This window comes from Hydractinia symbiolongicarpus, chromosome 10 (genome assembly GCF_029227915.1).
Source record: "Hydractinia symbiolongicarpus strain clone_291-10 chromosome 10, HSymV2.1, whole genome shotgun sequence".
Lineage (NCBI taxonomy): Eukaryota > Metazoa > Cnidaria > Hydrozoa > Anthoathecata > Hydractiniidae > Hydractinia > Hydractinia symbiolongicarpus.
Window position 1 is genome coordinate 24,906,329 of NC_079884.1, and position 25,140 is coordinate 24,931,468.

The window sequence follows — 25,140 nt, forward strand, 5'->3', positions numbered from 1 at the left end:
AAGGATGAGTAATAAGTCTAGTAATAACCCAAAAACCTCAGGGAATAAGAATGCAACTTTTCCTTTTATCTTTTAACTATATTTCTAAGGCCTTTTTTCGTTTTTCATATCCCAGACGAAACAGTGTGTTAGAGAAAACGACCTCGTCCCCAGGGGCTTTAGCGCTAGCGTCTTTGTTATAAACAACAAACCCTGGGAAAGAGGATGTTAGGGAAAAGACATTTAGCTGTATTTGCATTGGTTTTCACTTTCATAAACGTGAAAAAACTTTCAGGAAAATTCATACCCTGCTTCAGACCTCCCCTATTCTTGCCTTTCTCTTTATCCCCACCCCCTAAAGGCACTTTTGTACCAACTTGAGCCAGAGCCACGCCCAATTTAATAAACATAAAACGACAATCCTATGCTTTACAACTACTTACGCCACCTTTTTTACTAGCAAACATAATGTCAATAAAAATACTAAAAAACAGAAAGTTCTATAAAAATATGGAGGGTATGAGCCACGGTAATTTGGAGAATTTTTTTATTTAGCAACTGACAGCGCCGAAACTTCTACGTCTTGAGTGAAACGAAAAAGCGTCACGGGACTTAGTCAGGTCGCGACCCCGCGATGATTGTTGGTTTATGTGTAAAAGTTGAAAATGAAATATGGCGGCCAAAGCTGCAATGAGCATTGAAGTGCAATACACAGAACTATACAAAGCTTCACATGTAGTTTTTCATGGCTATGTACTTCCTTTTCTAATATTATACTTCTTTTTCTTTCCAACATGGATTTTTTATTATGGTATATTTGAATATTTTGAAATTGGGTGTATTATAACAGCAGTGTTTGGTGTTCTGCAAGTTTTGGTTTGTTTATCATGTCACTGGTCAATTCATGCTCGTGCCAAGTTAACATGTTCTCAGGTATATAAATAATGATTGCTAGTTATGTAAGCTTTATACCTTATATATTAGGGCAAGAGAAATCACATCATAGTTTCTATTTATTCATGTACAAAAATTTTATTATTCATCATAAGCTAGCTAGGCTAGCTAATTTGCTATATAGGAGTTAAGTTTACAAAAATATGTTTTTTTTGGCGTTCTGAAGACCCTGCAAAAATGAGTCGGTCGGTTGATCGGGGTATTCTTTCCCTGGATTTTCAGATCGGAGTGAGTAAATTTGTTCCCAGGGCCAAAAACAGTATAGCACCACTCGACATATCGTTTGCAGGCCCTTTTTCGCCGCCGTGTAAACTGTCAGTAGCCACAGGAGTACCTAAAGGAATTAATTTTTACCAGAATTAATCTTCGTTATTTGTTGTCAATTTTGCGAAAAAAAATTTTTTGAAAAATTTCTAGCGAAAATTAGTTCTCATGAAAATTAAGGTAGATGTCCTGTAAGGTAGATGTCCCCTACCTAACGAGGCTCAATTGGCAATTTGTTGGGGAACACCAAACAGAAAAAAAAAGTTTCTTTTAATTTTTAATCAATTATATATAGTGCACATCAACTATTTGAGAGAGAGAATAAATATGCGATGAGACGACTGTTATATTACTTCGTTATATACGTTTTAATGACAAATATATACAACAGTTACAATAACAAATTATTTGTGATCATCACAAAGCCAACTTTCCCTCCTTACATTGTTCCAATTCAAACTTTTCACACAAACAAGATGCAACCAACAATGATATATTTCACAGTCGACCCAACTCACCAACTTGCCTCTGCCAGGAAAATTTTCATCATTGCAAACGACACAAACATTGGCAGCATGTTTTACTTTCTTTGCGTTGGCACCAGGCGACTTTGTCTCCAACAACGGTTTAATAAACCCTCCCTCAAAAGTTTTTCCAATGTCCTGATGTGGCTTGGGAGGACTGTGGCTTTTTTTGATTATTATTGGTACAATCCAAAACTTTATTCATCATGGAATACTCAACGTTAAAATTCACACTATGTATCTGCATTCGCATTGGAGTTGTCATCTCTGATTTCTATAATAGACGAATGTCATTTTGCAGGTGTATTTTCTTAGGTTGTTATTTTTTTTTTGATGAAACTTCTTTCTAAAACTTAGGTCAACAGCTATTTGGAACTTTGGCTTTTGGGTACTACCCCTTAAGTAATTTAAAGGAAAACATAGCAAGTACTCAAAAATAATACTTATTAAATCATCATTGCATCACACATACTAATAACACATACACTTGTCAATAAGACAACTTAATAATAATAATAATAATAATAATAATAATAATAATAATAATAATAATAATAATAATAATAATAATAATAATAATAATAATAATAATAATAATAATAATAATAATAATAATAATAATTAATACTAATAATAATAATAAATATTTAAAGTGGCTAGCCCAGAAAATCACAAAAACCTATAGTTAGTGGATTGTTTCCACTGGGGGCCACTAGAACAAAAAAGAAACAAAAAAATGATAAACCTTAGACTGCCTCAGCTCAATCAAACATAGTAACATTTATAATCTGTGAAAATTGAAAAGAAAAAGAATAAAAAACAAAAATTAAAAAGTTAAAAAGTGATCTCCATTAGAATTTGCCAAATACATTAGAGATGGAAGTCTTAAACGAAAGCAGACTTCCATCACAGGTCACTTGGTCTGGAAGATTATTCCACACTTTTGCAGCTCTAAATGGGAAGGCTTTTTTGCCAAATTCCGTGTTGACCAAGGGAAGTGTGAACCTGTTTTTTGAAGCTCCTCTTGTTTGATGATTATGACAGTTTTTTGTCAAAAGGAATTTTGAGCGCATGTAATCAGGAGCAATGTGATTCATGGCTTTGAAAACTAATATGGCATCGTTTTTGATGAGTAAATTATTCATTGGGTGGCACAAGCCCATGCCGAGGAGCAGTAGTTGAAATATGGCATGACAAGTGCATTAAGTAAAAGGTTTTTTGTGTGAGGTGTTAAACAGGATGCAATGGTTCTAATTTTAGAATATTTAATTAGTATTTTTCTATTTATGTCATTAATGTGCTTTTCCCATTGCATTTTTTGATCAAATGTTACCCCAAGATATTTAACTTTTTCGCTCCTCTTCAAAGGAATACCCATATAGTTGATAGTTTTGTTCTCAACTTTTTTTAACTGGCTGTGGTTGCTGAAAAAGATTGTTTCAGTTTTGTCCGTATTAATAGTCATTTTGTTATTATTCAGCCAGAGGTCGACTTGCGAAAGTTCTAACTCGAACTGGGAGACAAGGGTATCCAAGTTTTTATGAGACGAAATAATTATTGTATCATCTGCATATAGATGGTGGTAGTTTGAATTGATGACAGATTTTAAGTCATCAATATACAAAAGAAAGAGCAGGGGCCCCAACACAGATCCCTGCGGCACCCCAATAGCGTCTTCATGAAGCAGATCTGATCCTGTGTCGTTTACAAGAGTCAGCTGCATTCAGCCCGTTAAGTAGGACTCGAACCAGTCAAAGGCAGCATCTCTGATGCCAAAACACCATAGTTTTTTTAACAAAATTTTATGATCAACAGTGTCAAAAGCTTTTTTAAGGTCAATGAGCACAGCACAAACAAAGTTATGTTGGTTGAGCTCAGTAAGAATAAAATCAGAGACATCGACTACTGCAGTTTCTGTGGAAAAAAGTTTTCGAAATCTGGACTGTCTGTCATTCAGGAAGTTGTGCTCAGAAATAAAATGAGACATTTGCTCATGCACTAACTTTTCAAAAATTTTCATAGGAATTGGCAAAATGGAGATAGGCCGATAATTAGTTGGATCTGTTTTATTGCCACTTTTAAAAATAGGCGAGACCCTTTTAGTCTTCCAACATTTAGGTACATAACCAGTAAATAAAGATTTGTTGAAAAGACTTGATAAATAAATACTTAAAACTGACGAACCTGCTTTTAGCAGTCGTGAACCAATTCCGTCCAAGCCTGTAGCTTTATTAAGTTTTAGTGAACTAATTATTTTTTCGACACTTTTGGTCTCAATACGAGCCCACCGAAAATCGTGTCCGCTAACAGGTGGATTAACATTAGTAGTGTCAGAAGAAAATTTAGAGGCTAGTTTGGCACCAACACTGACAAAAAATGAATTGAATGTGTTGGAAATTTCTTTTGGGTGAGAAGTTTCTGTACCATCGTTTTGGACTACTCGTTTTATTGAGGTAGTATTGCCTGACTTATCAGGAACCAGTTTTTTTAGGGTTTTCCAAAGTTGTTTTGGCCGTTTTTGAAAGTCCTGCAAAACGTCATTATAGTACTCGTTTTTAAGTCGATTTTTGAGACCTATTACCTGGTTCCTTTTTTGTTTGAAAGCTTCCCAGTCTATGATGGATTTTGTTTTTGATGCTTTCCGTTTCAAGAAGTCTCTTTCTTTGATGGCTATTATTAATTCATCAGTACAGTCTGAATGTAATCTACCGCGGACTGCGAAACTCACATGAATAGTTACACCGAACAATAACATTGTGAGAGCTTTTGTTTTTTTAAAAGAAAATAATTGCTTCGCTGATAAACATGACCCCACGCGATCGATTGTTTAATCACAATAGGTTGCAAGATCAATTTTAGCAATCTATTTTGCGCGAACTCTTTTGAAATTTTTAATTGCAGTAATTAAGCATTTGAGGTCACATTTTAAAAGTTTATAAACGAAAAGCAGGGATAGAAATGTTTTTTTAGATTGCATTTTAAAAGTTTAAAATCGAAGGGCAGCGATAGAAATGTTTCTTGAGATCCCATTTTAAAAGTTTATAAACGAAAAGTGGCAATAGAAATGTTTTTTTAGATCGCATTTTAACAGTTTAAAAACGAAAAGCGGCGATAGAAATGTTTTTTTAAATCGCATTTTGAAAGTTTAAAATCGAAAAGCGGTGATAGAAATGTTTATTTAATTGCATTTTAAAAGTTTAAAAACGAAAAGCGGTGATAGAAATGTCTTTTTAAATCGCATTTTAAAAGTTTAAAATCGAAAAGCAGTGATAGAAATGTTTTTTAAGATCCTATTTTAAAAGTTTGTAAACGAAAAGCGGCATTTAATAGTTGTGAACAATGCTTCTTGTATGTTTCTTAAATTAAACGCACTGGAATCTTTTTAAGTAATTAAATCAACAATATAAATATAGAAACATGCAAAATACGTGTGATAACAATAGACACATATAAAGTTTTTTTATGTAAACATGACATCGTTACACGACATCGTGAAATGCGTGTACATGTAACATTACATTCAGGCGGTACTGTAACGTACAAGTTAAAAGTGCCATACCACAGGATTAGAAGGTGTTGTCTATTTCTTTCTCACCTGCTGCAATAATCACACCATTTACTTTATTAGGATAAATTTTCGCAGGGATAAAATTTCGCGCATTTCGTGGATTTGGGTGTTATACGCAGAAATATGTACCTTTGGAAATTTGGAAACAGGCCATCTGCGAAAATTTGTCCCCGCGAAAATGTTGAAAAATTCCTTGATCCACAAAATTTTAAGTTTTTGTTTTTCTTTGTTTTCGGTCTGAGGCTTCCTTTTTTGTAGGCCTAATTTTTTTAAAAGATGGGGAAAACTGACAAAGGTCTCGAATCAGTTGACCCTTTCAAGGATATTGATCCTTTGCTCCCAGCTTCTAGTGCAGATGATCAACTGACTTTGGGTTCTCTTTCTAGCCTTACGAATGAACAATTGAAAGTTCCTTACACCCCTCGAAGTGAAATAGTAGTGGATGTGTTGGATGAAGAAACACATTTTTTTGAATTGAATTAGAATTTCGTTTCGTTTTTTATCTAGTTGTGTTTATTCTACCTGACGTTACAGTTGTGTTAAAAGAGTTTTGAACTATAATGCAAAACTGCACTTTGTCTCGGTCAGTGTAGATGTAACGAGGGTCAACAAGACAGTGCCATTCAGCCCCAAACCCTTTTGATAACTTATTTTACTTTTTTCAAAAATTACTATTATGACCTCATCCGCGAAAATTAAGACCCCACAAAAAATTAGAAAATCCGTCATCTGCGAAAAAAAAAGTCCCAGCGAAAATTTATCCCATTAAAATTAAAATAAGCCAAAGACGCATCTAGGTTTATTGCATTGGTGGCGCCTGAGAACTGAAACTCTGGTCACCAAATATTGGTGTCCACCGTCACTTTTTTCTTTTTTGAAACCAGTCTTCTGCAGGGGAAGGGCAATCCTTCTTGGTGGTGTTGAATTTACCATAAGCCAAATCAAATGGAATGCAGTGCTCTCTGTCTGGTGGCTTAACAGGAGCAGGAACAGGTGGTGGAAGATTTCCATTTACTTTCTGAAAGCAATCAATGCTATCACACTTATAGAATTGTGGTAAATAAAGCCTGTCACTCATGTGACTTTGTAAGAAACTTTGTAAAGGTTTGGTGCAAGAGTGAGGAATCGATTCTTTATCTGTAATTAATGGTTCCAGAGTGTGTAAACAATCTATAATTTTCTTTTGCTCTTGGCAACGTTAAATTATTTTAACAGATTTACCTTTAACGTCTGAAAATTTGAAGCTTTTCTCTACTAATTTTATAGGCGCTTTAAGGAAGGACTGGAGTCCTTGATGTTAAATTGACTTCCTTCGAATATCTTTGATACTTTTACAGCCTTTAATTGCATCTTCAAACGGTCCAGTATGATCTCTTTTGAGGGACAATCCCTGCAGTCTAATGTTGAGAACGGAGTTGCATCTTTCTGCAGGATTGATGTAGGACTGATTAGACATCACCTTACTGATAATTCGGATTTTTTGTTGGATTCATTGACTTCACGGCACAATAACTCATTTCAATCTGTTTAAGACTATTCTCCACCTGCTTGGTGCCAAAGGGAATTGTAGCTCGCTGAAACAAAAGAGGCTAGTACTCAAACTAATTGTTGGTTGGATACATTTATAAACATTAACAAAGAGTTTTTTAAAAAAGGTGTCCACAAAAGAAATTTCATCAGCCCCTTGTCTAACTATTAAATTAAAAAGTGAAGTTAAAAATACAGTTTTTTTCTGTTGTTTGAGTCAGATAATGTGGGCTGGGGACGAGGTCGGACCCCTGTCACACTATTAATGCTGGTCACATAAAATTATCTTAATTACAGCATGAAATTTCTCTTTTTTCTGTTAACAATAACTGTAAGTAAATCCTAAAAATATATTCGTGAAAAATATGAAATTGTTCCCACTATTTAAGAGTTGGGGTAACCCAAATTTTGTGACCTTATATTGCGTTTGGATTAGATAAAAAAAATTCGGGTTTTTTTTTCCAACTTACCAACTCAAGTTTTTATTACCAAAAGTGAGTTGGTCGGAGGACAAGAACATAACATATTTATGATGGCGGCCTAAGAGGTTGGAAGTATATAAACAACATGCGTTACTATGAACTGATCTATATTGCCAACCTGTGCAACCAGTTAGGTAGAGAGGAATATAATAGGTACTTATATATCTAGTGATTGTCTATGGTCCAGCTTAAATCAACAAGTAACCCAAGGTTTCAGTAAATACTTATACAGTACTGGAAAAAGGTTGTTTAACATCGCGCTTCGCGTATCACGACGGTATTCTCGATCCGCGCTAGACGTTTTTTTACTTTCAAATTGTATTGACAGGGCTTCGTGATGCATCCGTCTCGATATCATTCTCGAAGCTATCGAGGCCATTAACACTTTCATAATAGAACTATTTTAAACATAGAGTGTTTTCAACAATGATCGCGGATGTTTAAATATAATTATACTTCTTTTGTGTTTTATTTTCTTAACTTACACATAACAATCAAGGGTATGCAGCTAGCGGTAATCTTTCCTTAGAAAACATTACAGAGATTGCGTGTATTTAATTAAATATTTATATGAACTATATTTCCACATGTCTGGTTGATCTTACACACTTTCGATGATCTTGTTTATGCAGCAAATGTTTTTATTTTACATTGTGGATTTTTAATTATTTTTTCATTGCTTTGGGAAAACAATTCATTTCGGAATTTGTTACAAGTTTTGTTGACTGAATTGTTTTAAAATCAAATTTGCTTCCACTTCTTATCCCTTTTGAGTCTCAAAAACAAAATAAATTACAATCGTTTCGAAATCGTTTAAAATCGCCTCACTTGCGTTTTAGGAAACGATCTATAAACGATTTTAAAAAAATCATGTTATGATATTCGTATAAAATGTAAAACAATGGTGGAAACATATTTATAATTAATTTTATAATTTTTATACAGGTTGCAGATATTGCTGATGCTGACACAGTCAAAGTTGTTCCTACACAAAATAATGGGTACCCCGAGTTGGTTAGATTGGTTCATTCAATGGTAATTATTTATGTATATAATGTTCAAAACCAATGCATCTGCTATTTTTGTTAATTTTGCCAGATGATACATGCCAATTTTGGTTGAATCAGTAAATGTAAAGACGGGATCAGATAAGCGATATATCACAAGTGCAAGTTGCTGTTAAGCATGACTTTCACACCTATACATTGTACGTGCAAAACAATTGATAAAACCTGAAAAACTTTCTGTATAAATATCGTTTCACAAATAGAAGGATAATTAGTGGATATTTTAAATCTTATTGTTACTTTACATATCAATTGCGCAAACGTTACTTCACATGATATAACACTTGCAAAATATTTCTTTGGTAATAATTAAATGCAATTATTGGAGACTGGTTACTAACCACCACAACAGTGAAAGGTGTTATGACATATTTATTCTGCCATGTTTTTTTTTACGCCAAGTCTATTAAAGGTGTATTGCATTTAAATTTAGCATATTTTTATTAAGGGATCGTCTCAAAATGTTCGTATGTTTTTTTCGTATGATTATACGAATGCTATGAAGTACTTCGTTTCGTGAAATGAATGTCATATGAAGTGCTTCGTTTAAAATAAAAAATGTAAACGAAGTTTATACGAACTTTTTTAATATATGATACAAACTTAAACGAAATTTTTTTATCATACAAAATGAAATGATATGAACTTTGAACGAAGTAAATTGCTATGTATACGATCTTGAAACGAACTTCAAAAGTACCGCGTAATTGCGCATAATTATTTCAATACGAAACCAGAAACAAAAGAATTAACAACTTTTTTTAAAAGACAAAAAGAAATGATACGAATTTTAAACGAAACCAGAAATAAAAAAAGTAAAATATACGAGGTTGATTTCTTTGAAAACACTAGTAAAATTGCATATTCATAGGTTGAATCTACACAATCTACGGCGATCTTTTCGTTTTATACGATCCCGTTTTCATGATTTTTAAACGATCTACGGCGATCTCTTGGTTTTATACAATCCCGTTTTCATGAATTTTAAACGTTCCACAGCGATCTTTTTGCTTTCTACGATCCTGTTTTCATGATTTTTAAACGATCTACGGAGATGTTTATGCTTTCTACGATGCCATGGAGACGATCCCTAAAGACCTTAGATAATAAATCTAATTAAAATAAACGAAGTTCGTATAACGAAGTGAACTTTATAATTGTTTAAAAAATTTCAATATAAAACTATAGATAATAGTCCATTTATAATAAACGAATTATAACAATTATAATAAACGAGCAAATTTTTATACAAACTTCTTTAAAAATGATACGAACTACATACAAACCTTATTTTAAATGATACAAACTTTATACGAACTTGTAATTTTGGTGATACAAAAAAGTTCGCATTAAAAATAAAATGATAAGAAAAATTTAATAAATTGATACGAAGTTTTTTATACGAATTATACGAACTACGTACGAACATTTTGAGACGGTCCCTAACAAGAAGAATATTTTTAACAATTTTAATAGGGTAGGGTGTTCAGACTGGTATTCTGCCTTGTTTTTTTAAAAAAGATTGTGTCATGTTCTGCTGTACAAATAAAATCTTAAAATCCACACTGAAAATAAAAGACATGCCACGCTTTTGCTATAAACAGGGAATCGTTTTACCATGGCCTATTTCGTGGCCCCAACCTCTGTCTTCTGTGTAGCAATCTATCTCCTTTTGACCAAAGAGGTACACAAATACATAAAACAAAAAGGTAGCCACAAATTTCTGCACTGTACGTAGCCCTTTCTTTTATGCTTAGAATTTGAATAAAAACAATGCTTAAAAAATTACATGTGTGATTAATCGCTTGTTTAAATTACACTACACATGTGAATTGCAGCACATGGAGTGAAATATTTCATAAATAGATTGTTAAATGATATAAACCTTAATAACCAGTAATTTTTATCAAGGATTACTGGAATTGTTGGTAATAATAAATGATAGGATGATGACCTTGTAACTCATATTAAAACAATTGTAAAATAAACACGCCCTGTTTCTCGCCCACGATTTTTTATGAGGTCATCATCACCTTAGCTTTACATAATGACCTCCTTGCCGTCCTCTTTTAACTATTGATGGCACCATTTCCAGTTTTCCTTTCCAGTTTTTGTTATAAAGGCTATAGCTAAAGGATAAAAACTCAAAAATTTTCAGAGAATTGTAAACATTCATACATGTAGTATACCTCTCCCAAACGGTCCCTCCCAGGAAAATTCTCACCCTTTCATTGAAGTTTTAGAAATCGATGTGCAAATAAAAACATTTTTTCTTAATTATTCAAGATTTCTCTTTTTTTTTCAAAGCTCCTGTAGGTTTAGTGTTCTACCAACTTGTTTTTCATGCTTACCTTGCATGTGCCTCTGTTAACTCTACAACACATGTGGATTAACTGTGCACGAAGCAAGTGTCTGGTACAACTGTAGATGTTATTGTACTAATAGGAGTCAGTTTATTAGCCAGGTAGAATGGTTGGCTTTGAAATGAAATGAATGGATGCAAATTTATAAGGCCTCTCTTTACATCTTAAAGCTGTAATGACTTGAAAGTCATTGAAAAGTAATGGCATTCTCTTTGATCTGAAAAATATTAGCGAAAATTTGTGTAATTTTTGTACATAAAAGTCTTCTTAAAGTGTGTTTTGCCAATCGTATGTGTGAATATAAATTTGTGCATGAATTTTTTTTAAAAGGCTCAAAATTTACTGGATCTTTTTTAAGATGTAAGAAATTTATTACTTTTTCCCTTTCAAATTGAGATAAGCCTCCAAATAATGTTAAAAACTATCTTTGTTTTAGCATATGCAAGGAGGTTTAAAGAAAGAAGGAGATACATCTCAGTAACGTCCATTTAAATTCTATTCAAATTTCTTTTGTTTACGTGCTCCTTTGAACCCATCCATTGGGCCGCTTTTGCTGTATTTTTACATGCCGAGAGTGAGAAGAGTGTTTTAGCGACAGAGCAGAACGTTCAGAAAACATATTAAAAGCTATACTGAACATTAATAAAACACATGGCTATGTAGAACTATAAGAATTAATGGTGGTGAGGTTTATTATCCCCACTTGCAAAACGATTCAGCTGGTATTTGGAGCATATAATGTGTAAATTGTTGCCCTGAGATATGATATAATTTTATATCTTGTAGATATTTCTGTATGTTCTCTTCTATAGCGCATCGTCAATTAAAAGATTGCTAAATTTTTAAAAAAATATTACTGCAGGAGGGGTTGGATATTAGTACATATTTTTGTCTTCAAAGTTATTGAATTTTTGGTATAGAACCGGTGTTCGGTGACTATTGTTTCTTTCATAGAACAAAAAAAGTATTAATTATTTGTTACTATCTCTAATTATGCGTTTTTCATTGGGCAATGATTTACTTTTATTTCTTTGCGTTTTTATTTTCTAATATTGTTTTTTACCTTATGTTACCATAATTTCCTTTATATTCAGCTGATTTTACTTATTTTCTGCATATACCACCAAATGTTTAAAAACTGACTATAAACAATCAAAATACAAAGCAAACGAGTTTTTACCACTAGAAATATAATTTATAATTATGCAGAAATAACAATGAGCAACGGTTACTTTTATAATTTACGCACAAGATTTCAAAAAATTTTATTTACAAAACTGAATTTGAAAACAATACAGCAACCAGCAAATCGGCAATGGATGGTTTCAATGGAAACTACTGAGATGTATCTCTCTCTTTAAACTTCCTTGGCATATGTAATGTGTAGATTTTTTAAAAAAATGTTAGTTTTTTATGCTTCTATTTTTTTAAATATAAATTAATTTAACTACAAGTAGTTTTAAACTGTTTTTGATGATGCAGTTTTAATAGTTAAATGCTTCATGCACTGGAGCAACTTAATTACAGTCTAGAAAATCAACTTGTTAGTTATTTTTAAATATTTTTGGCTTTTACTTGAGCGAAAAAGCTTGTTTGCCACTTACGATGAATCCTACAGCTGGAAAGTCGCTGCGTGTGTCTGCACATGTGTGTTTCATTAATTTGCCGTTGATTTGCTTGCCATTTTTATCTCAATAACTATTATTTCATTTATACTCCATAATTATTTTTATTCCATTCAGCAATAAAAAAAGTTTTCCTGAAAATCTTGTTAGAAAATTTGAGGCCGCCCTAAAATGACCAAAATATAACAAGCCTTATTTCCCAAAATCTACGTCTAATGACCTTTTAAAAAGTGTACTATGCACTGCCTGTAGCGTGATATGATAATTTAAATTCCTTCTTTTCTTTTTTTAGTCATTATTCACATATATATAGTCCTAGAGAGATTTTATACCATTTTATAACAATAGTCAACTCTGTTTGTAAATAAAAATTTTCTTAATTTTCCTTTATTTTCGCACAAATTTCTTCAGATGCTACATAATCTTGTTAAAAGATTAAAAAAGATTGCCCTAATTTTTACTTAATTTCATTACCAATAATTATCATTATTTTTCAAGTGTGCACTGCAATGCTGAAAGAAATTTTATTTGTTGTATCAATCAAATCTATCTTTTTAGGATGAAAAAGGGAATAATGTCATCTCATTTACATTTCAAAAAATACGGTATTTCTATGATGCTGAGGAAAAAAAGACCTTTATTCCTGCAACCTATCCAATAAATGAACAATTCTCATTCTACCAAAACAGCAAAGGCTTCCAAGAAGAGGAGGAAGTAAAGATTATTCAGAGAAAATATGGTTTGAACAAGTAAGTTTTCAAGGCAGCCTTCTATATTACCTTTAGAAACATCTTCGGTATGGAAATAATGATTAATCATCAGACATGACTAACCGCTTTTACACATTGGTCTGACTAATGTGAGATAAAACTTAGAAAACATTTGAACAAAATATACCACTTTTTTCAAACCCTACAATGTCTGGGTAACTTTCTTTATCTTAATCACTAGCTTAAGATTGCTCACAAGTGATTTACTTAGAAATAAAATTTTGAACAATAAAGGTATGACGTTATGAGCTACAGATACATAATAAATAAGTTAAAAAGAATATTTTGTGCTTTATTTTTCTACTGCAGTTATATGCAGCATTGCATTTGATGCACTCTTTTCAAATAGGTAAAGAAATTGAGATCAAGTTCATTTTGTACTGATTTGTTTTAAAAAACAAATAAACATTTGTAATTTGATAATTAAGAATGTAATATTAGCAACACAAAAAACTTCTTACATGGTGTATTAGATAGTCAACTGCAAAGCTTATTTCTATAACTCTCAATACTTTGGCTCAGTTGTTGTGAGTTGTTAATTCTTTTCATTTCTTAGCTGTTAACATGGAGCAAATATATCCTAAGTCAGAGTATGTGTGCAGTAAAAAGCCTATGTCAAGTGTTATAGGCATTGGTCAACTTTATTTAAAATTTGGTATTTAGCATGTGCTATCAATAGCATGTGTTAATCAGTGTTTGTAAGGAAGCCTGTGTGTTAGTTAGTTAATTTTTAGGTGAAAAATATTAAAGATTATTAGTTATTATTAAAAGTTAAAAGCAGCTAAATTTTGAGTTAACTTGGTAATTGGTTGATTACCAGTTCTTAATTTGATTTTTCTGCACGTTTCACTGTATTATATACATCTCTGGTTTTAGTATTCTGTTTTATGAAGTTTTTGCTTTGTTTTTCTTTAGGATTGAAATGACTGTTCCAGATTTCATGGAATTGTTCAAAGAACGTGCAACTGCTCCATTTTTTGTTTTTCAAGTGTTTTGTGTTGGTTTATGGTGCTTAGATGAATATTGGTATTACTCTTTGTTTACATTATTCATGCTTGTCACTTTCGAAGCTACATTAGTGCATCAGGTTTGTTAACTCTGTTATAATTTTTTAAATACTTCCCTTGATCCCTGTAACTAACGTAGAATTTTAATTAAATGCATCCTTGCAAAATCTGTTTTAGAGGTTTTGAATAAACCAGATTTGCAGAAAGATTTTACATAAAACGTTTTTTATAGCAGCCAAAGTTGCTATGGCCATTTATATTTTAAAGTTTGTTTCTTGTCATTTTATAGTTTCTTACCTTTTTACTATCTGTACTAATTTATTATCCGTAAAGTTGTATTGGCCTTGATAAGTGGTTTTTGACTTGATTACCTCCATCATTTAAAACATTTAACACAGTTTATGACGATGAACAAAAAATTTAAAATTATTTTTTTACTTTATTTCAGCAACAAAGAAACATGCGAGAGATTCGAAATATGGGAAGTAAATCTTATCAAGTGCAGGTAAGTTACTCTGCCATTTTTAAATATGTTATTTCTTTATTTGTATGCTTGTATAAGATATTTGTTACAACAGGTATATAGATATAGAAAATGGAGACCTATAAATACAGATGATCTACTTCCTGGTGATATATGCTCAATAGGTAAGTTTTTATTGGCCATGAGTAACTGTGTGTGAGTAATAATATGAGTAACCATGAGTGAGTGATAATGTGAGTAACTATGAGTGAGTAATAATGTGAGTAACTATTAGTGAGTGATAATGTGAGTAACAGATGAGTAATAATGTGAGTAACTATGGGTGGGTAATAATGTGAGTAACAGATGAGTGATAATGTGAGTAACTATGAGTGAGTAATAATGTGAGTAACTATGAATGAGTAATAATGTGAGTAACTATGAATGAGTAATAATGTGAGTAACTATGAATGAGTAATAATGTGAGTAACAGATGAGTAATAATGTGAGTAACTATGAATGAGTAATAATGTGAGTAACAGATGAGTGATAATGTGAGTAACTATGAGTGAGTGATAATGTGAGTAACTATGAATGAGTAATAATGTGAGTAACTATGAATGAGTAATAATGTGAGTAACAGATGAGTGATAATGTGAGTAACTATGAGTGAGTAATAATGTGAGTAACTATGAATGAGTAATAATGTGAGTAACAGATGAGTAATAATGTGAGTAACAGATGAGTAATAATGTGAGTAACAGATGAGTAATAATGTGAGTAACTATGAATGAGTAATAATGTGAGTAACTATGAATGAGTAATAATGTGAGTAACAGATGAGTAATAATGTGAGTAACAGATGAGTGATAATGTGAGCAACTATGAGTGAGTAATAATGTGAGTAACAGATGAGTGATAATGTGAGTAACAGATGAGTAATAATGTGAGTAACTATGAATGAGTAATAATGTGAGTAACAGATGAGTGATAATGTGAGTAACAGATGAGTAATAATGTGAGTAACAGATGAGTAATAATGTGAGTAACTATGAATGAGTAATAATGTGAGTAACTATGAATGAGTAATAATGTGAGTTACAGATGAGTGATAATGTGAGTAACTATGAGTGAGTAATAATGTGAGTAACTGGGTTTTTATCTTAAAATTATAATTATCACCACTACCAAATTTGGCATATGATACTTTTGCGAACCCGTCTATTGTTATAATAACTTTTTTTTCACAAAATGCCAAACATAATGCACACTACTATATACTTTTCGAAAATTTTAAGGCTCACGAAAATTAATGCAATTTGTCATACAAAAAGTAATTATAACAAAATAGCGTGTAAATGAAAAAGAATAGTAGAAGAAATTAAATATTAATTGTTAAATAGAAATTTTGGTACCTAAAAAATATAAAACTTAAGTTAACATTACAACTCACACACAACTTTACCTTTCACTGGTAATGTGAATGTTTACTTTTGTGTCCTAATTTTTTTTCTGACCAATCATCTTTGCCAGATAGTTACATTGTTACAACAACAATCAACTTGTTTGCTTTAATCTAATTTCAGTGAGGTCGAAAAGCGACATAATGATTCCATGTGATATGGTTCTTCTGAGAGGTAGTTGCATTGTTGATGAATCTATGCTTACCGGGGAAGCAGTTCCACAGATGAAGGTAAGATAACAGGCACATTATAACATTTTAAGTTCATACTTATACTACAGAATGGGAGAAACATTTTGAGTAATTTCTGTTTTGCAATGCGGTTTTTAGTTCATAATGTTTGTAAGATTTATAGTACAAGTGCATATTTTTCTACTAGTAATTGTCTCCAATAGTGAATTTTTTTTCTCTTATTTGTGTCTTCAGGATAGTTATGTATATAATACTAATTAATGCTTGATCCTTTTAAATTTTTTGGAAGAAACTAAACAAATAATTTTGAAATGAATCAAGTGAATAAATAATTTACCTTAATTTTAGGAACCGATTGAAACTTCACCAGGGAACGAAGTATTAGACCTGGATGAGCACAGAAAACTTCATATACTGAGTGGAGGTACCAAAGTTGTAAATCACACTCCTCCTGGCAAAACTACTGCTGGTTTAAAATGTATGTACCTTTTAGCTGTTTGTCTTAGTATTAAGTGTTCGGGAAATAGAGTTTTTGTGTAAATTTACTTTGTGAGTAAACAGTAATACTTTTCAGTTTTATTTCAAAGTTAAAAATGCCTACGTTTTGTTTTTTTTAAAAAAAATCATATTATAGTTTTACGTAAATCTGAGTGGCCACTCACCCTGCTTTGCAATCATTAAGCTAATGCAAGGCCTGACGCAATCCAATGATCTTTAAAACAGGATAAATCATGAGAGTGATTTTTATCTTTAGGAAATAAATAAAAATAAAATTTATTAAGAAAATGAACCATTTTATATTTCTACAAATTGTTGAAATAGGCTTTTAATCTACTGTCTGTTTTTATTTTATTGTAGCACCTGACAATGGTTGTGTTGCTTATGTGCTAAAAACTGGATTTTCTACATCACAGGTATGGTAGGAACTCTTATCCAAAGTGTTTTTTCATTTTTACACTCTGAAGTCATCTAAATGCCTACAAAAGCCAGCATAATTTTTTTATGATTCATGGCTTTCTATCAGCTTTTATAACAAAGGAGGATTAAGAATTGTAAATCTTATAAAGTTGATTTTTTTTGCTGAAAAAAAAAACACATCTTGAATGATAACAGGTACAAAGATTATGTTAAACTGTAAACATTTCCCTTATTTGTTCACATCTGTGCTGAAAATATATATTTCTACACAATACCTTTTTGCCGGATAGTAAAATGGTATTTGACAGGTTTGTCCAAAAATTATGATGCTAAACGTTTTGTAGGGAAAACTTCTAAAAACCATTCTATATGGTGTGAAAAGAGTTACAGCCAACAATATGGAAACATTTATGTTTATAATGTTTTTGCTTGTCTTCGCTATTGCTGCATCAAGTTATGTCTGGATCAAAGGTAAGTGTATTATATACAGTCTTAAGTTGTTAGCGTGTAGAAATGATCCACAGGGTCACTCTTCAGCAAATTATTCACTCTGTAGGGGAGCCAGAATTTAGCAGCCAACAAAACATTATGATAGAGATGTCTTCTCCATTAGTCTTCAAAAGCTTTAAAAGATTATGCTGCTAATCAGCAGTTAAATGTTTAGGTTTATAATTGAAATTCAATGCAGTACTTCTTGTCAACTTTCAACTGGCTTTCAAATTGTTTGAAAGGAATTTAGCAACACTCTTAAATTTATGTAAAAACTAATAAAATACAATGAAGATGATATTGTACCTGTGTGTTGCTTTTGAGACCCGCATTTTATATCAAGGCTACAATATTACCATTCATTATCACTCTTTATTATAGGATCTGCAGATCCCACTCGCAATCGTTATAAATTATTTTTGGAATGCACGCTCATATTAACTTCCGTGGTTCCACCTGAGTTGCCAATCGAATTATCTCTAGCTGTTAACTCGTCACTAATGGCTCTTACTAAACTAGGTAAAGTTAATGTTTAACCTTATTGTGAAAATAATTCCTTCTTAGCTATGGTGGCAAAAGATTTTTTATTGCCAATGGGAAATTAGAAACAGTTTTTACCATTCTAGTTTTTACCATTTTTTATCATTCAAAAACGATTTTATCTGGGTTTTTTTGTGTGAATTTTAACAACTTGGTTTACCCTGTGAATAATTTCTTAACATAAAACTATGTATCTAGTTATAATAAAAACTCTGCATTTCTATTTGTGTCTTTTACAGGTGTATTTTGCACAGAACCTTTTCGTATACCATTTGCTGGTAAAGTCGATGTTTGCTGTTTTGATAAGACAGGGACGTTGACAAGCGATGACTTGGTTGTAGAAGGAGTTGCAGGGATAAGGTATGTATGATGTAGTTCGTAAGCTGTCGGTGTAGATTAAAATGTTCTAAATTTATTCTATTAAGCATTTAGAATTTCATTACAGTTGTATTTCGCATATTTTTGCATTGTTTTTTTTTTATTATTCTGAATATTTAAAGAAGATGTGTCGACAAATACAATTTCCACATAATTTTTTTTTTAAAATATCATATATAATACACTGACAAAATGCCTATTTAAGGTCTTGAACTGCTAATTTGCTCAAGTGCCTTTGCTAAAAGGATGGGTATTTAAGGGACTGATTTGCGGTTGCTTAGTTAATGCCTTAATGTAATGATTATTTATCCTGGTTGTTTCTCTATATTTGTATTGTACCATGTATAAAATGTATAAGAGAATAATTTGCTTCATTTTGTCTTTCTGAAATCTTCATGTATAATTTTTAGTGGCAGTCATAAAATTCAAAAGATCAGTGACATGCCTGTGACAACGATACGTGTGTTAGCAAGCTGTCATTCTCTCACATATATGGACGATAACCTAGTTGGAGACCCAATGGAAAAAGCAGCATTAAAAGCCATTGACTGGACACTCAGTAAAGGTAATTAAGTGTAAACAAAACTATTAATTATCATTAAGTTAATTATTAAATATACAGCATAATTCGTTTTTTACATTTGTTTGAATGGAAATTGGAGGTGCCCGTAGCGTCGCAATAGCTGCCCATACTGCAATTAAATGTATGATTAGGCTAAAACGTTCAGGATTTTATTTAAGACATAAAATTTCTAATAAGGAGTATAATGTTCATATATCAACTTCTTTATCTAGCAATATATTTGGGATGTTGAAATGTTTTTTGAATCAGTCCCACTTTTTTACACTAACCTTAAAAAAAATTTAGTGCCCTCACCACGCCCTTCTTAATAAATAGCCATGCTTTAAATTAATGACCAGAATGTTTAATCAGACATTTACAGTTTGTGTTATTCAGGTAACTGTAACTGTCATGATTATCTCCTTTAAAGCTCTACCCTAAAAAAATGGACACCTTCCTAAAATCTCTTAAATAGCCTAAAATTTGGACCCAAAATATTAATTTCTTCTAAAATCCCCTTAAATTTTTTATCCATCATGTTCTAAAATTGTTCATCCAGTTTAGCATAATTTCCTAAAATATGGAATGGTTTTTCTCTTAAAATATGATTTCAAAATCTCCTCAAATCTCTGAAAATTATAAATTTTTAAATTTTGCAGCCAGCCTGTTCTTTTAGCATACAATGTAAAAAAAATTCAATCGTTTAGGTGATGTGTGTATGGCGAAAAAGGGTATGAGACAATCTGTGAAAATTTTACACAGATTTCATTTTACAAGTGCATTAAAAAGAATGTCTGTGGTTGCGTCCATTCATTCAGCAGATACATCATCGACACAGCATATTGCTGCTGTCAAAGGCGCTCCAGAAACGTTAAGAAAAATGGTAAGGTCATACCCCCCATAAAAAGTATACGTGTATACGTTTGATATTTTTAGCAACGGTGTAACAGTGTGTTTATAATCAACACTGTAAAGATTAATCTTCATAAATGTTGTGTTTTGTTATTGTATTAAATTGTTAAACATATATTCCTTTTAATTTGCTTCTTGTATTTTAGTTCGTCGAAGTTCCTGATTTTTACGACGACTTGCAAAAAGAACTTTCCTGCAATGGTGGAAGAATAATGGCAATGGGTCATAAAGATCTGGGCACGGAGTTGTCTCCAAGAGAGGTATTATAACCTTTAAAGGGTGGACCCTAGCCCCACCGTTATATCGCCAGAACTGAGGAATAGGCTGTCATAGTAATTGTTCCGCCTGATTTAGAAAGAGGATGAATTTGACTACCTAACGGTATCAAAAATGAACTATCTAGGTCTTGTCATGAACCACCAACTGATGCTTAGATGTAGTCTCTCCGTAAAGTTTTCAGTTTTTCCGGCTAGATTTATTTCATTCCCCACTCTGATTTCTACCTTTTCTTGATTTCAGATTCGTGACATTTCACGTGAAGAAGCAGAAGCAGATTTGATATTTGATGGATTCCTAGTTCTTTCTTGTCCTTTGAAACAAGATTCGTTGGCGACAATAGCTGAGATTAAAAATGCATCACATCATGTATGTTGTTTTTCTTACACAATATCGAGTGTTACTGTATTAAATGAAATATAAATTTAACAGAAGGAGTTCTACCAACTTTACTGGCTTGGTGGTAAAACATATTGAAGGCTTCGTCGCAGGAAGTTTTGTGTTGAATGTTCTCATAATCATTTTCAACTGAAAATACTTCGTGCTTCATTCAGAAAAAAATAAGCAGAAATTCGTGGTTATGCACGTGTGAAAAGCCACAGTCTGTTGCGTTAGCAGAGAAAAATTTGTGCGATAATGGAGGTAAACTTGTACCAGAGTGGAGATAAACTTGTCCCATAGTGGAGATAAACTTTGCGATATTTTTAGACGGTGATGATCACGGGAGATAATCCACTGACGGCGTGTCATGTTGCAAACTCGCTAAAAATGAATGAGAAAACGTTACTTATTTTATCAAAGGGAATGACGCACAGCAGTAAGTGTTCGTAATTTCTTTGTTTTTGTTATTATACTTATCTTTCTGAGCTTGTCTGCACTTTAGATACGTTCCATATTAATTTGAAAGTTCATAAAGATTTAGAATTTGTTATCCCATCTAGCTAAATGAGTTGATGGTTTAGTTTTTGGGAAATTTATTTCCTGTCTGTTGGAATGCGCATGTACAAGTCATGACGCATATTTATGAACATGAGCAAGAAAACCATCTATGTGCTGAACACCATTCGATTTGCGCATTTACAACTGTTAGCGCCCGCTTTAAAAATTGTTTAAATCCATTAATACGCAGATTTTTCTTTTTTTAGACGGTTCTTTAGAAAGTCTATCAAACGAACACTGGAGTTGGCGTACAGTGGATGATGAGTTCTCCTTTTCTGTTGAAGACGATCCGAAAAGTCTTGCTAAGAATTATAATTTCTGCTTGTCAGGTGACGTAAGTAGTCCGCCACTACACTACATGCGGTAATATCTTCGTGATGCACGCAAATAGTTTATCCGGATAGCGTGTATATATAAGAGTCACCTATTTACATTTTTATTTTACGAAATTTCTATTTTGGATCTGTTAGCTAAACATCAACAGTTAATTTTAGTTAAACAGAAAATTATAATAAATTGACTGCGAACCTAGCGGTGGAGTGCTCTCCACCTCCAATGTTCGAAGTATGTGCATTAGACGTCTATAACATTATTTTTTTCTGTGTATCTAAAATATGACTTTAATGGACGTGGTAGGTACTTGTCACAACGTCTACAGTTCAAATGGAAGTAACAAATTGGCTACTAGAGCTCTTTTAGCAGAAAAAGGTTTTTGCTAAAGTGAGTTGTATCCTCCGCGAAGAAGGAGTTAACTGTCAAAACGAAGTTAGTTGTCGTGAAAATGGCGCCCAAGAAAATTGTGTGCAACCATACACAAGTCCTGTTACTATTCTATACTATCGTTTTATTTTTCACTTCCAGGGTCTTGCATACATGCAGTCTTCAGCAGAGTTGGAGAAAATACTGAAAAAAGCACTCGTTCATTGTCGTGTATTTGCTCGTGTCGATCCAAAACAAAAGGTGAGACAATGCGTTGCTTTACTTTATCGGGCCAGATCATGTAATCAAGTCGTGTACTGCAAACCGTTGAGTTAGTTTGTAGCCACACTTATTATAGTACTCTTGTTTAAAATGTCAAAGTAGTGTCTGGATTAAAGACTGCTACCATAAGAAGGTCCCACTCAATTTAAAAAAAAAAAGATTTTGTTTAAAAGACTCGCTTTAGTTAAAAAAAACAAAGACTAAGAAACGGCACGGTGTTGTTTTTAAAGTCAGTAGTTGCCTCGCCTAGACAGTTTTTTCGTATGGTTAGCGAGAATTGCGTTTAAATACGAAACTTTGGGCAGTAAAGAGTTTCAAACAGTCTGTCAGCATAAAAAATCTCGTGATTATTTATGTATTGTGTATGAAACGTAGAACATTAGAGGGTTAATCCACTTGAGAGTTAGAGCTAGTTGCAGCTACTGTTTTTCTGGACCATTTTTCATTTAAAAAAATATTGTCTACGTAGGAGTGGATTATCCATGAATTTAAAGAACTTGGTTTCGTCGCGCTAATGTGTGGCGATGGGACGAATGATGTCGGTGCGTTGAAACACGCACACGTAGGTATGTGTATACAACTAAAAGTACAATGGATGGGCAGCAGTTTACGCGTGCATAACTAGACTTCAAAGGATGGGCATCGGGTCTGGTGCATCTGAACATATAACATAAATATACGTATATATGCCTTATCGGCCAAAATTTTAGTCACCTTTAAAAAATTTAGTTACTTTAGTCCGACTTATAATTTTGTCCTTTTTTGAAATTTCTTACACTATATAATTTTAAGAATAAAAGCTTTACTATGTGCGTAAGGTTCAAAAGGCCAATTTTCAAAGAAAGACAACCACCAGCCCTTATTAGATTCATCATAATCTTTATGAAATTAAAGGTCAGGAAAAAAATTATTTCGAAGAATAGCATTTGTCGCTGTTGAGATATATTTTTGTTATCTCTTTTCGTCATCGGTTTTAGAGGTAAATATAAGATTTTACAGCTCAACAGCTCTCCGAAGACCGGTTTTGAAAATAAAATTTTGGACTAAATTATTAGTCAGACAAAATCTTAGTCGGACAAAGTTGTAAGTCGGACATAATTTTAGTCAAATTTAGTCACTTTGTCCGGCTTTGTTTTGTCCGATAAGGTAGCTTAACTTTCCATATCCTTGACGTTTAAACTAAAGTATCATCTTTTTGATTGTTTGCCCTGCTATATATTATTTGCTTCAAAATAGTTCGGTACGCTCATCAAGACTTGCGATATTCCTTTAAACAGCGCTATATAATGACCAGGCGTTATTTCAAGAGGCGTTTGTATTAAAAACATCATTACAAGTTAAAAAATCCAATGCACGGAAACCAAACATACGCATTGTGATAGCTTGTATTCTTTTGAGAAATTTTAGGATCATTTGTGCTGAAGCACAGAACAACTCGACCTCTAGTCATATTTACTATATGTTTTTTTTTTCCCATAGGAGTGGCGTTACTGCCAGGGACGGCCGAAAAAATGGAGCCGCTCAAAGAAAAACGAAAAAAGAAGAAAGAGGCGGATGCCGCTAGTACGGACCTAAAAACTAAATTATTTGGCGGCGGTAAAAATATGTCTAAGGCTGGCAAAATGCGAGCGATGACACGTGGAGATGCTGCCGAAAATGCTCGCAATTCACTCGAGAAACAACAGGTACGAAGTAGTTAATTTCTTTAGGAGTTAATTTTAGATTTGGTCGATATCAGGTTTTAGTTTCGAACCCCACCACGGTGTATTTGACTGCTGGCACATCATCAACTTACTGAGCTTTTTTTTCTGGCGGACAATGTAAGTTACACTTCGTGAGATCAATGCTTTAACCTCCTTTGTGGGACTTAGAAAAAAAGCCAATAGGATCGGCATGCCTAAGAACTTTGCGTTGTCGTACCTTTTATGCTCTACTTTTGGTTTTAAGGACATCCTTGTTCAATTAACATTGTACCTCAAACATATTGCATCTCATGGATAACTGCACAGATATTCGAAATACCAGCCGTTGGACGTCGTGTAACAAGTTAATGAGATCTGTGTAATCCATTGCTTTTTTAGGCTAAACTTCGAGAAATGCTTGATGAAATTGATAAAGAACAAGCACAAATAGTCAAGCTTGGCGACGCATCTATAGCATCTCCCTTTACGTCACGTTACTGTACACCTGCCTCAAGTAAGTTCATCGGTTTCTATTGTTACGTGTGACCTGTTCTTAATCCGCTGTCTAGAAAACTTAAAGTTTAGGTCTTTTCTTAAAAAAAATCTAAGAAGACTAAAACTAGGGGGACGAATATTCTTAGTTGATTTTAGTTGACGAAATAGGGAAATGAAATAATCAGGGAAAGTGCTTAGTTTTTGTAGCGAATTCGGCACTTTTCGGAACAAGTTGACCTTGAACGCCGCTAGCACCAATAATCTGTTGAAGGTTTTACGACTAGTACAACAATCGAATTAGATTTCCATACTGGTTTCTTAGTAACTATAGCATTTTTAACCTCGTCTAAAACTCTGCTAAGCAGCTGAGGAATCCAAACGACGAAAACGTTTAAACGGAATTCAAAAATTTCTTAGATTTCTTCCGTAAGAGGCTACCTCACAACAACCCCAAATATTGGCTACACCGCTTGTCTACCATCTTGCTATCTTGACGACGTTTTGTTTTTAGTTTGTCATGTGATCAAACAAGGTCGATGTACGTTGGTGACGACACTTCAAATGTTTAAAATATTAGCACTGAACGCTTTGATATTAGCGTACAGTCAAAGTGTATTGTATCTAGATGGAATTAAATTTAGCGATGGGTGAGCAGTTGTTTTTTTAACACATCAGGTCTTCAAGTTTCACAGTAAAATTTGTTTTAGGGGTGATAATAGAG

General features: G+C 32.8%; 1 protein-coding gene across 1 annotated transcript in view; it reads left to right on the plus strand.

The window, feature by feature from the left end:
* The first annotated feature begins 606 nt into the window (after positions 1–606).
* Positions 607–25,140, plus strand: part of LOC130613318 (endoplasmic reticulum transmembrane helix translocase-like) — a 28,417-nt gene continuing 3,883 nt past the window's right edge. Inside the window, exons 1-23 of the mRNA XM_057434669.1 lie at positions 607–912; positions 8,244–8,333; positions 12,912–13,102; positions 14,039–14,210; positions 14,579–14,635; positions 14,709–14,778; positions 16,180–16,286; positions 16,596–16,725; positions 17,106–17,161; positions 17,510–17,636; positions 18,036–18,173; positions 18,434–18,554; positions 18,983–19,137; positions 19,842–20,017; positions 20,193–20,306; positions 20,566–20,691; positions 21,031–21,139; positions 21,468–21,595; positions 22,123–22,221; positions 22,712–22,808; positions 23,722–23,927; positions 24,324–24,438; positions 24,931–25,066. Of these exons, the coding sequence (XP_057290652.1) occupies positions 652–912; positions 8,244–8,333; positions 12,912–13,102; positions 14,039–14,210; positions 14,579–14,635; positions 14,709–14,778; positions 16,180–16,286; positions 16,596–16,725; positions 17,106–17,161; positions 17,510–17,636; positions 18,036–18,173; positions 18,434–18,554; positions 18,983–19,137; positions 19,842–20,017; positions 20,193–20,306; positions 20,566–20,691; positions 21,031–21,139; positions 21,468–21,595; positions 22,123–22,221; positions 22,712–22,808; positions 23,722–23,927; positions 24,324–24,438; positions 24,931–25,066 (2,981 nt within the window). The 5' untranslated portion in view covers positions 607–651. The remainder of the gene's footprint in view (positions 913–8,243; positions 8,334–12,911; positions 13,103–14,038; positions 14,211–14,578; positions 14,636–14,708; positions 14,779–16,179; positions 16,287–16,595; positions 16,726–17,105; positions 17,162–17,509; positions 17,637–18,035; positions 18,174–18,433; positions 18,555–18,982; positions 19,138–19,841; positions 20,018–20,192; positions 20,307–20,565; positions 20,692–21,030; positions 21,140–21,467; positions 21,596–22,122; positions 22,222–22,711; positions 22,809–23,721; positions 23,928–24,323; positions 24,439–24,930; positions 25,067–25,140) is intronic.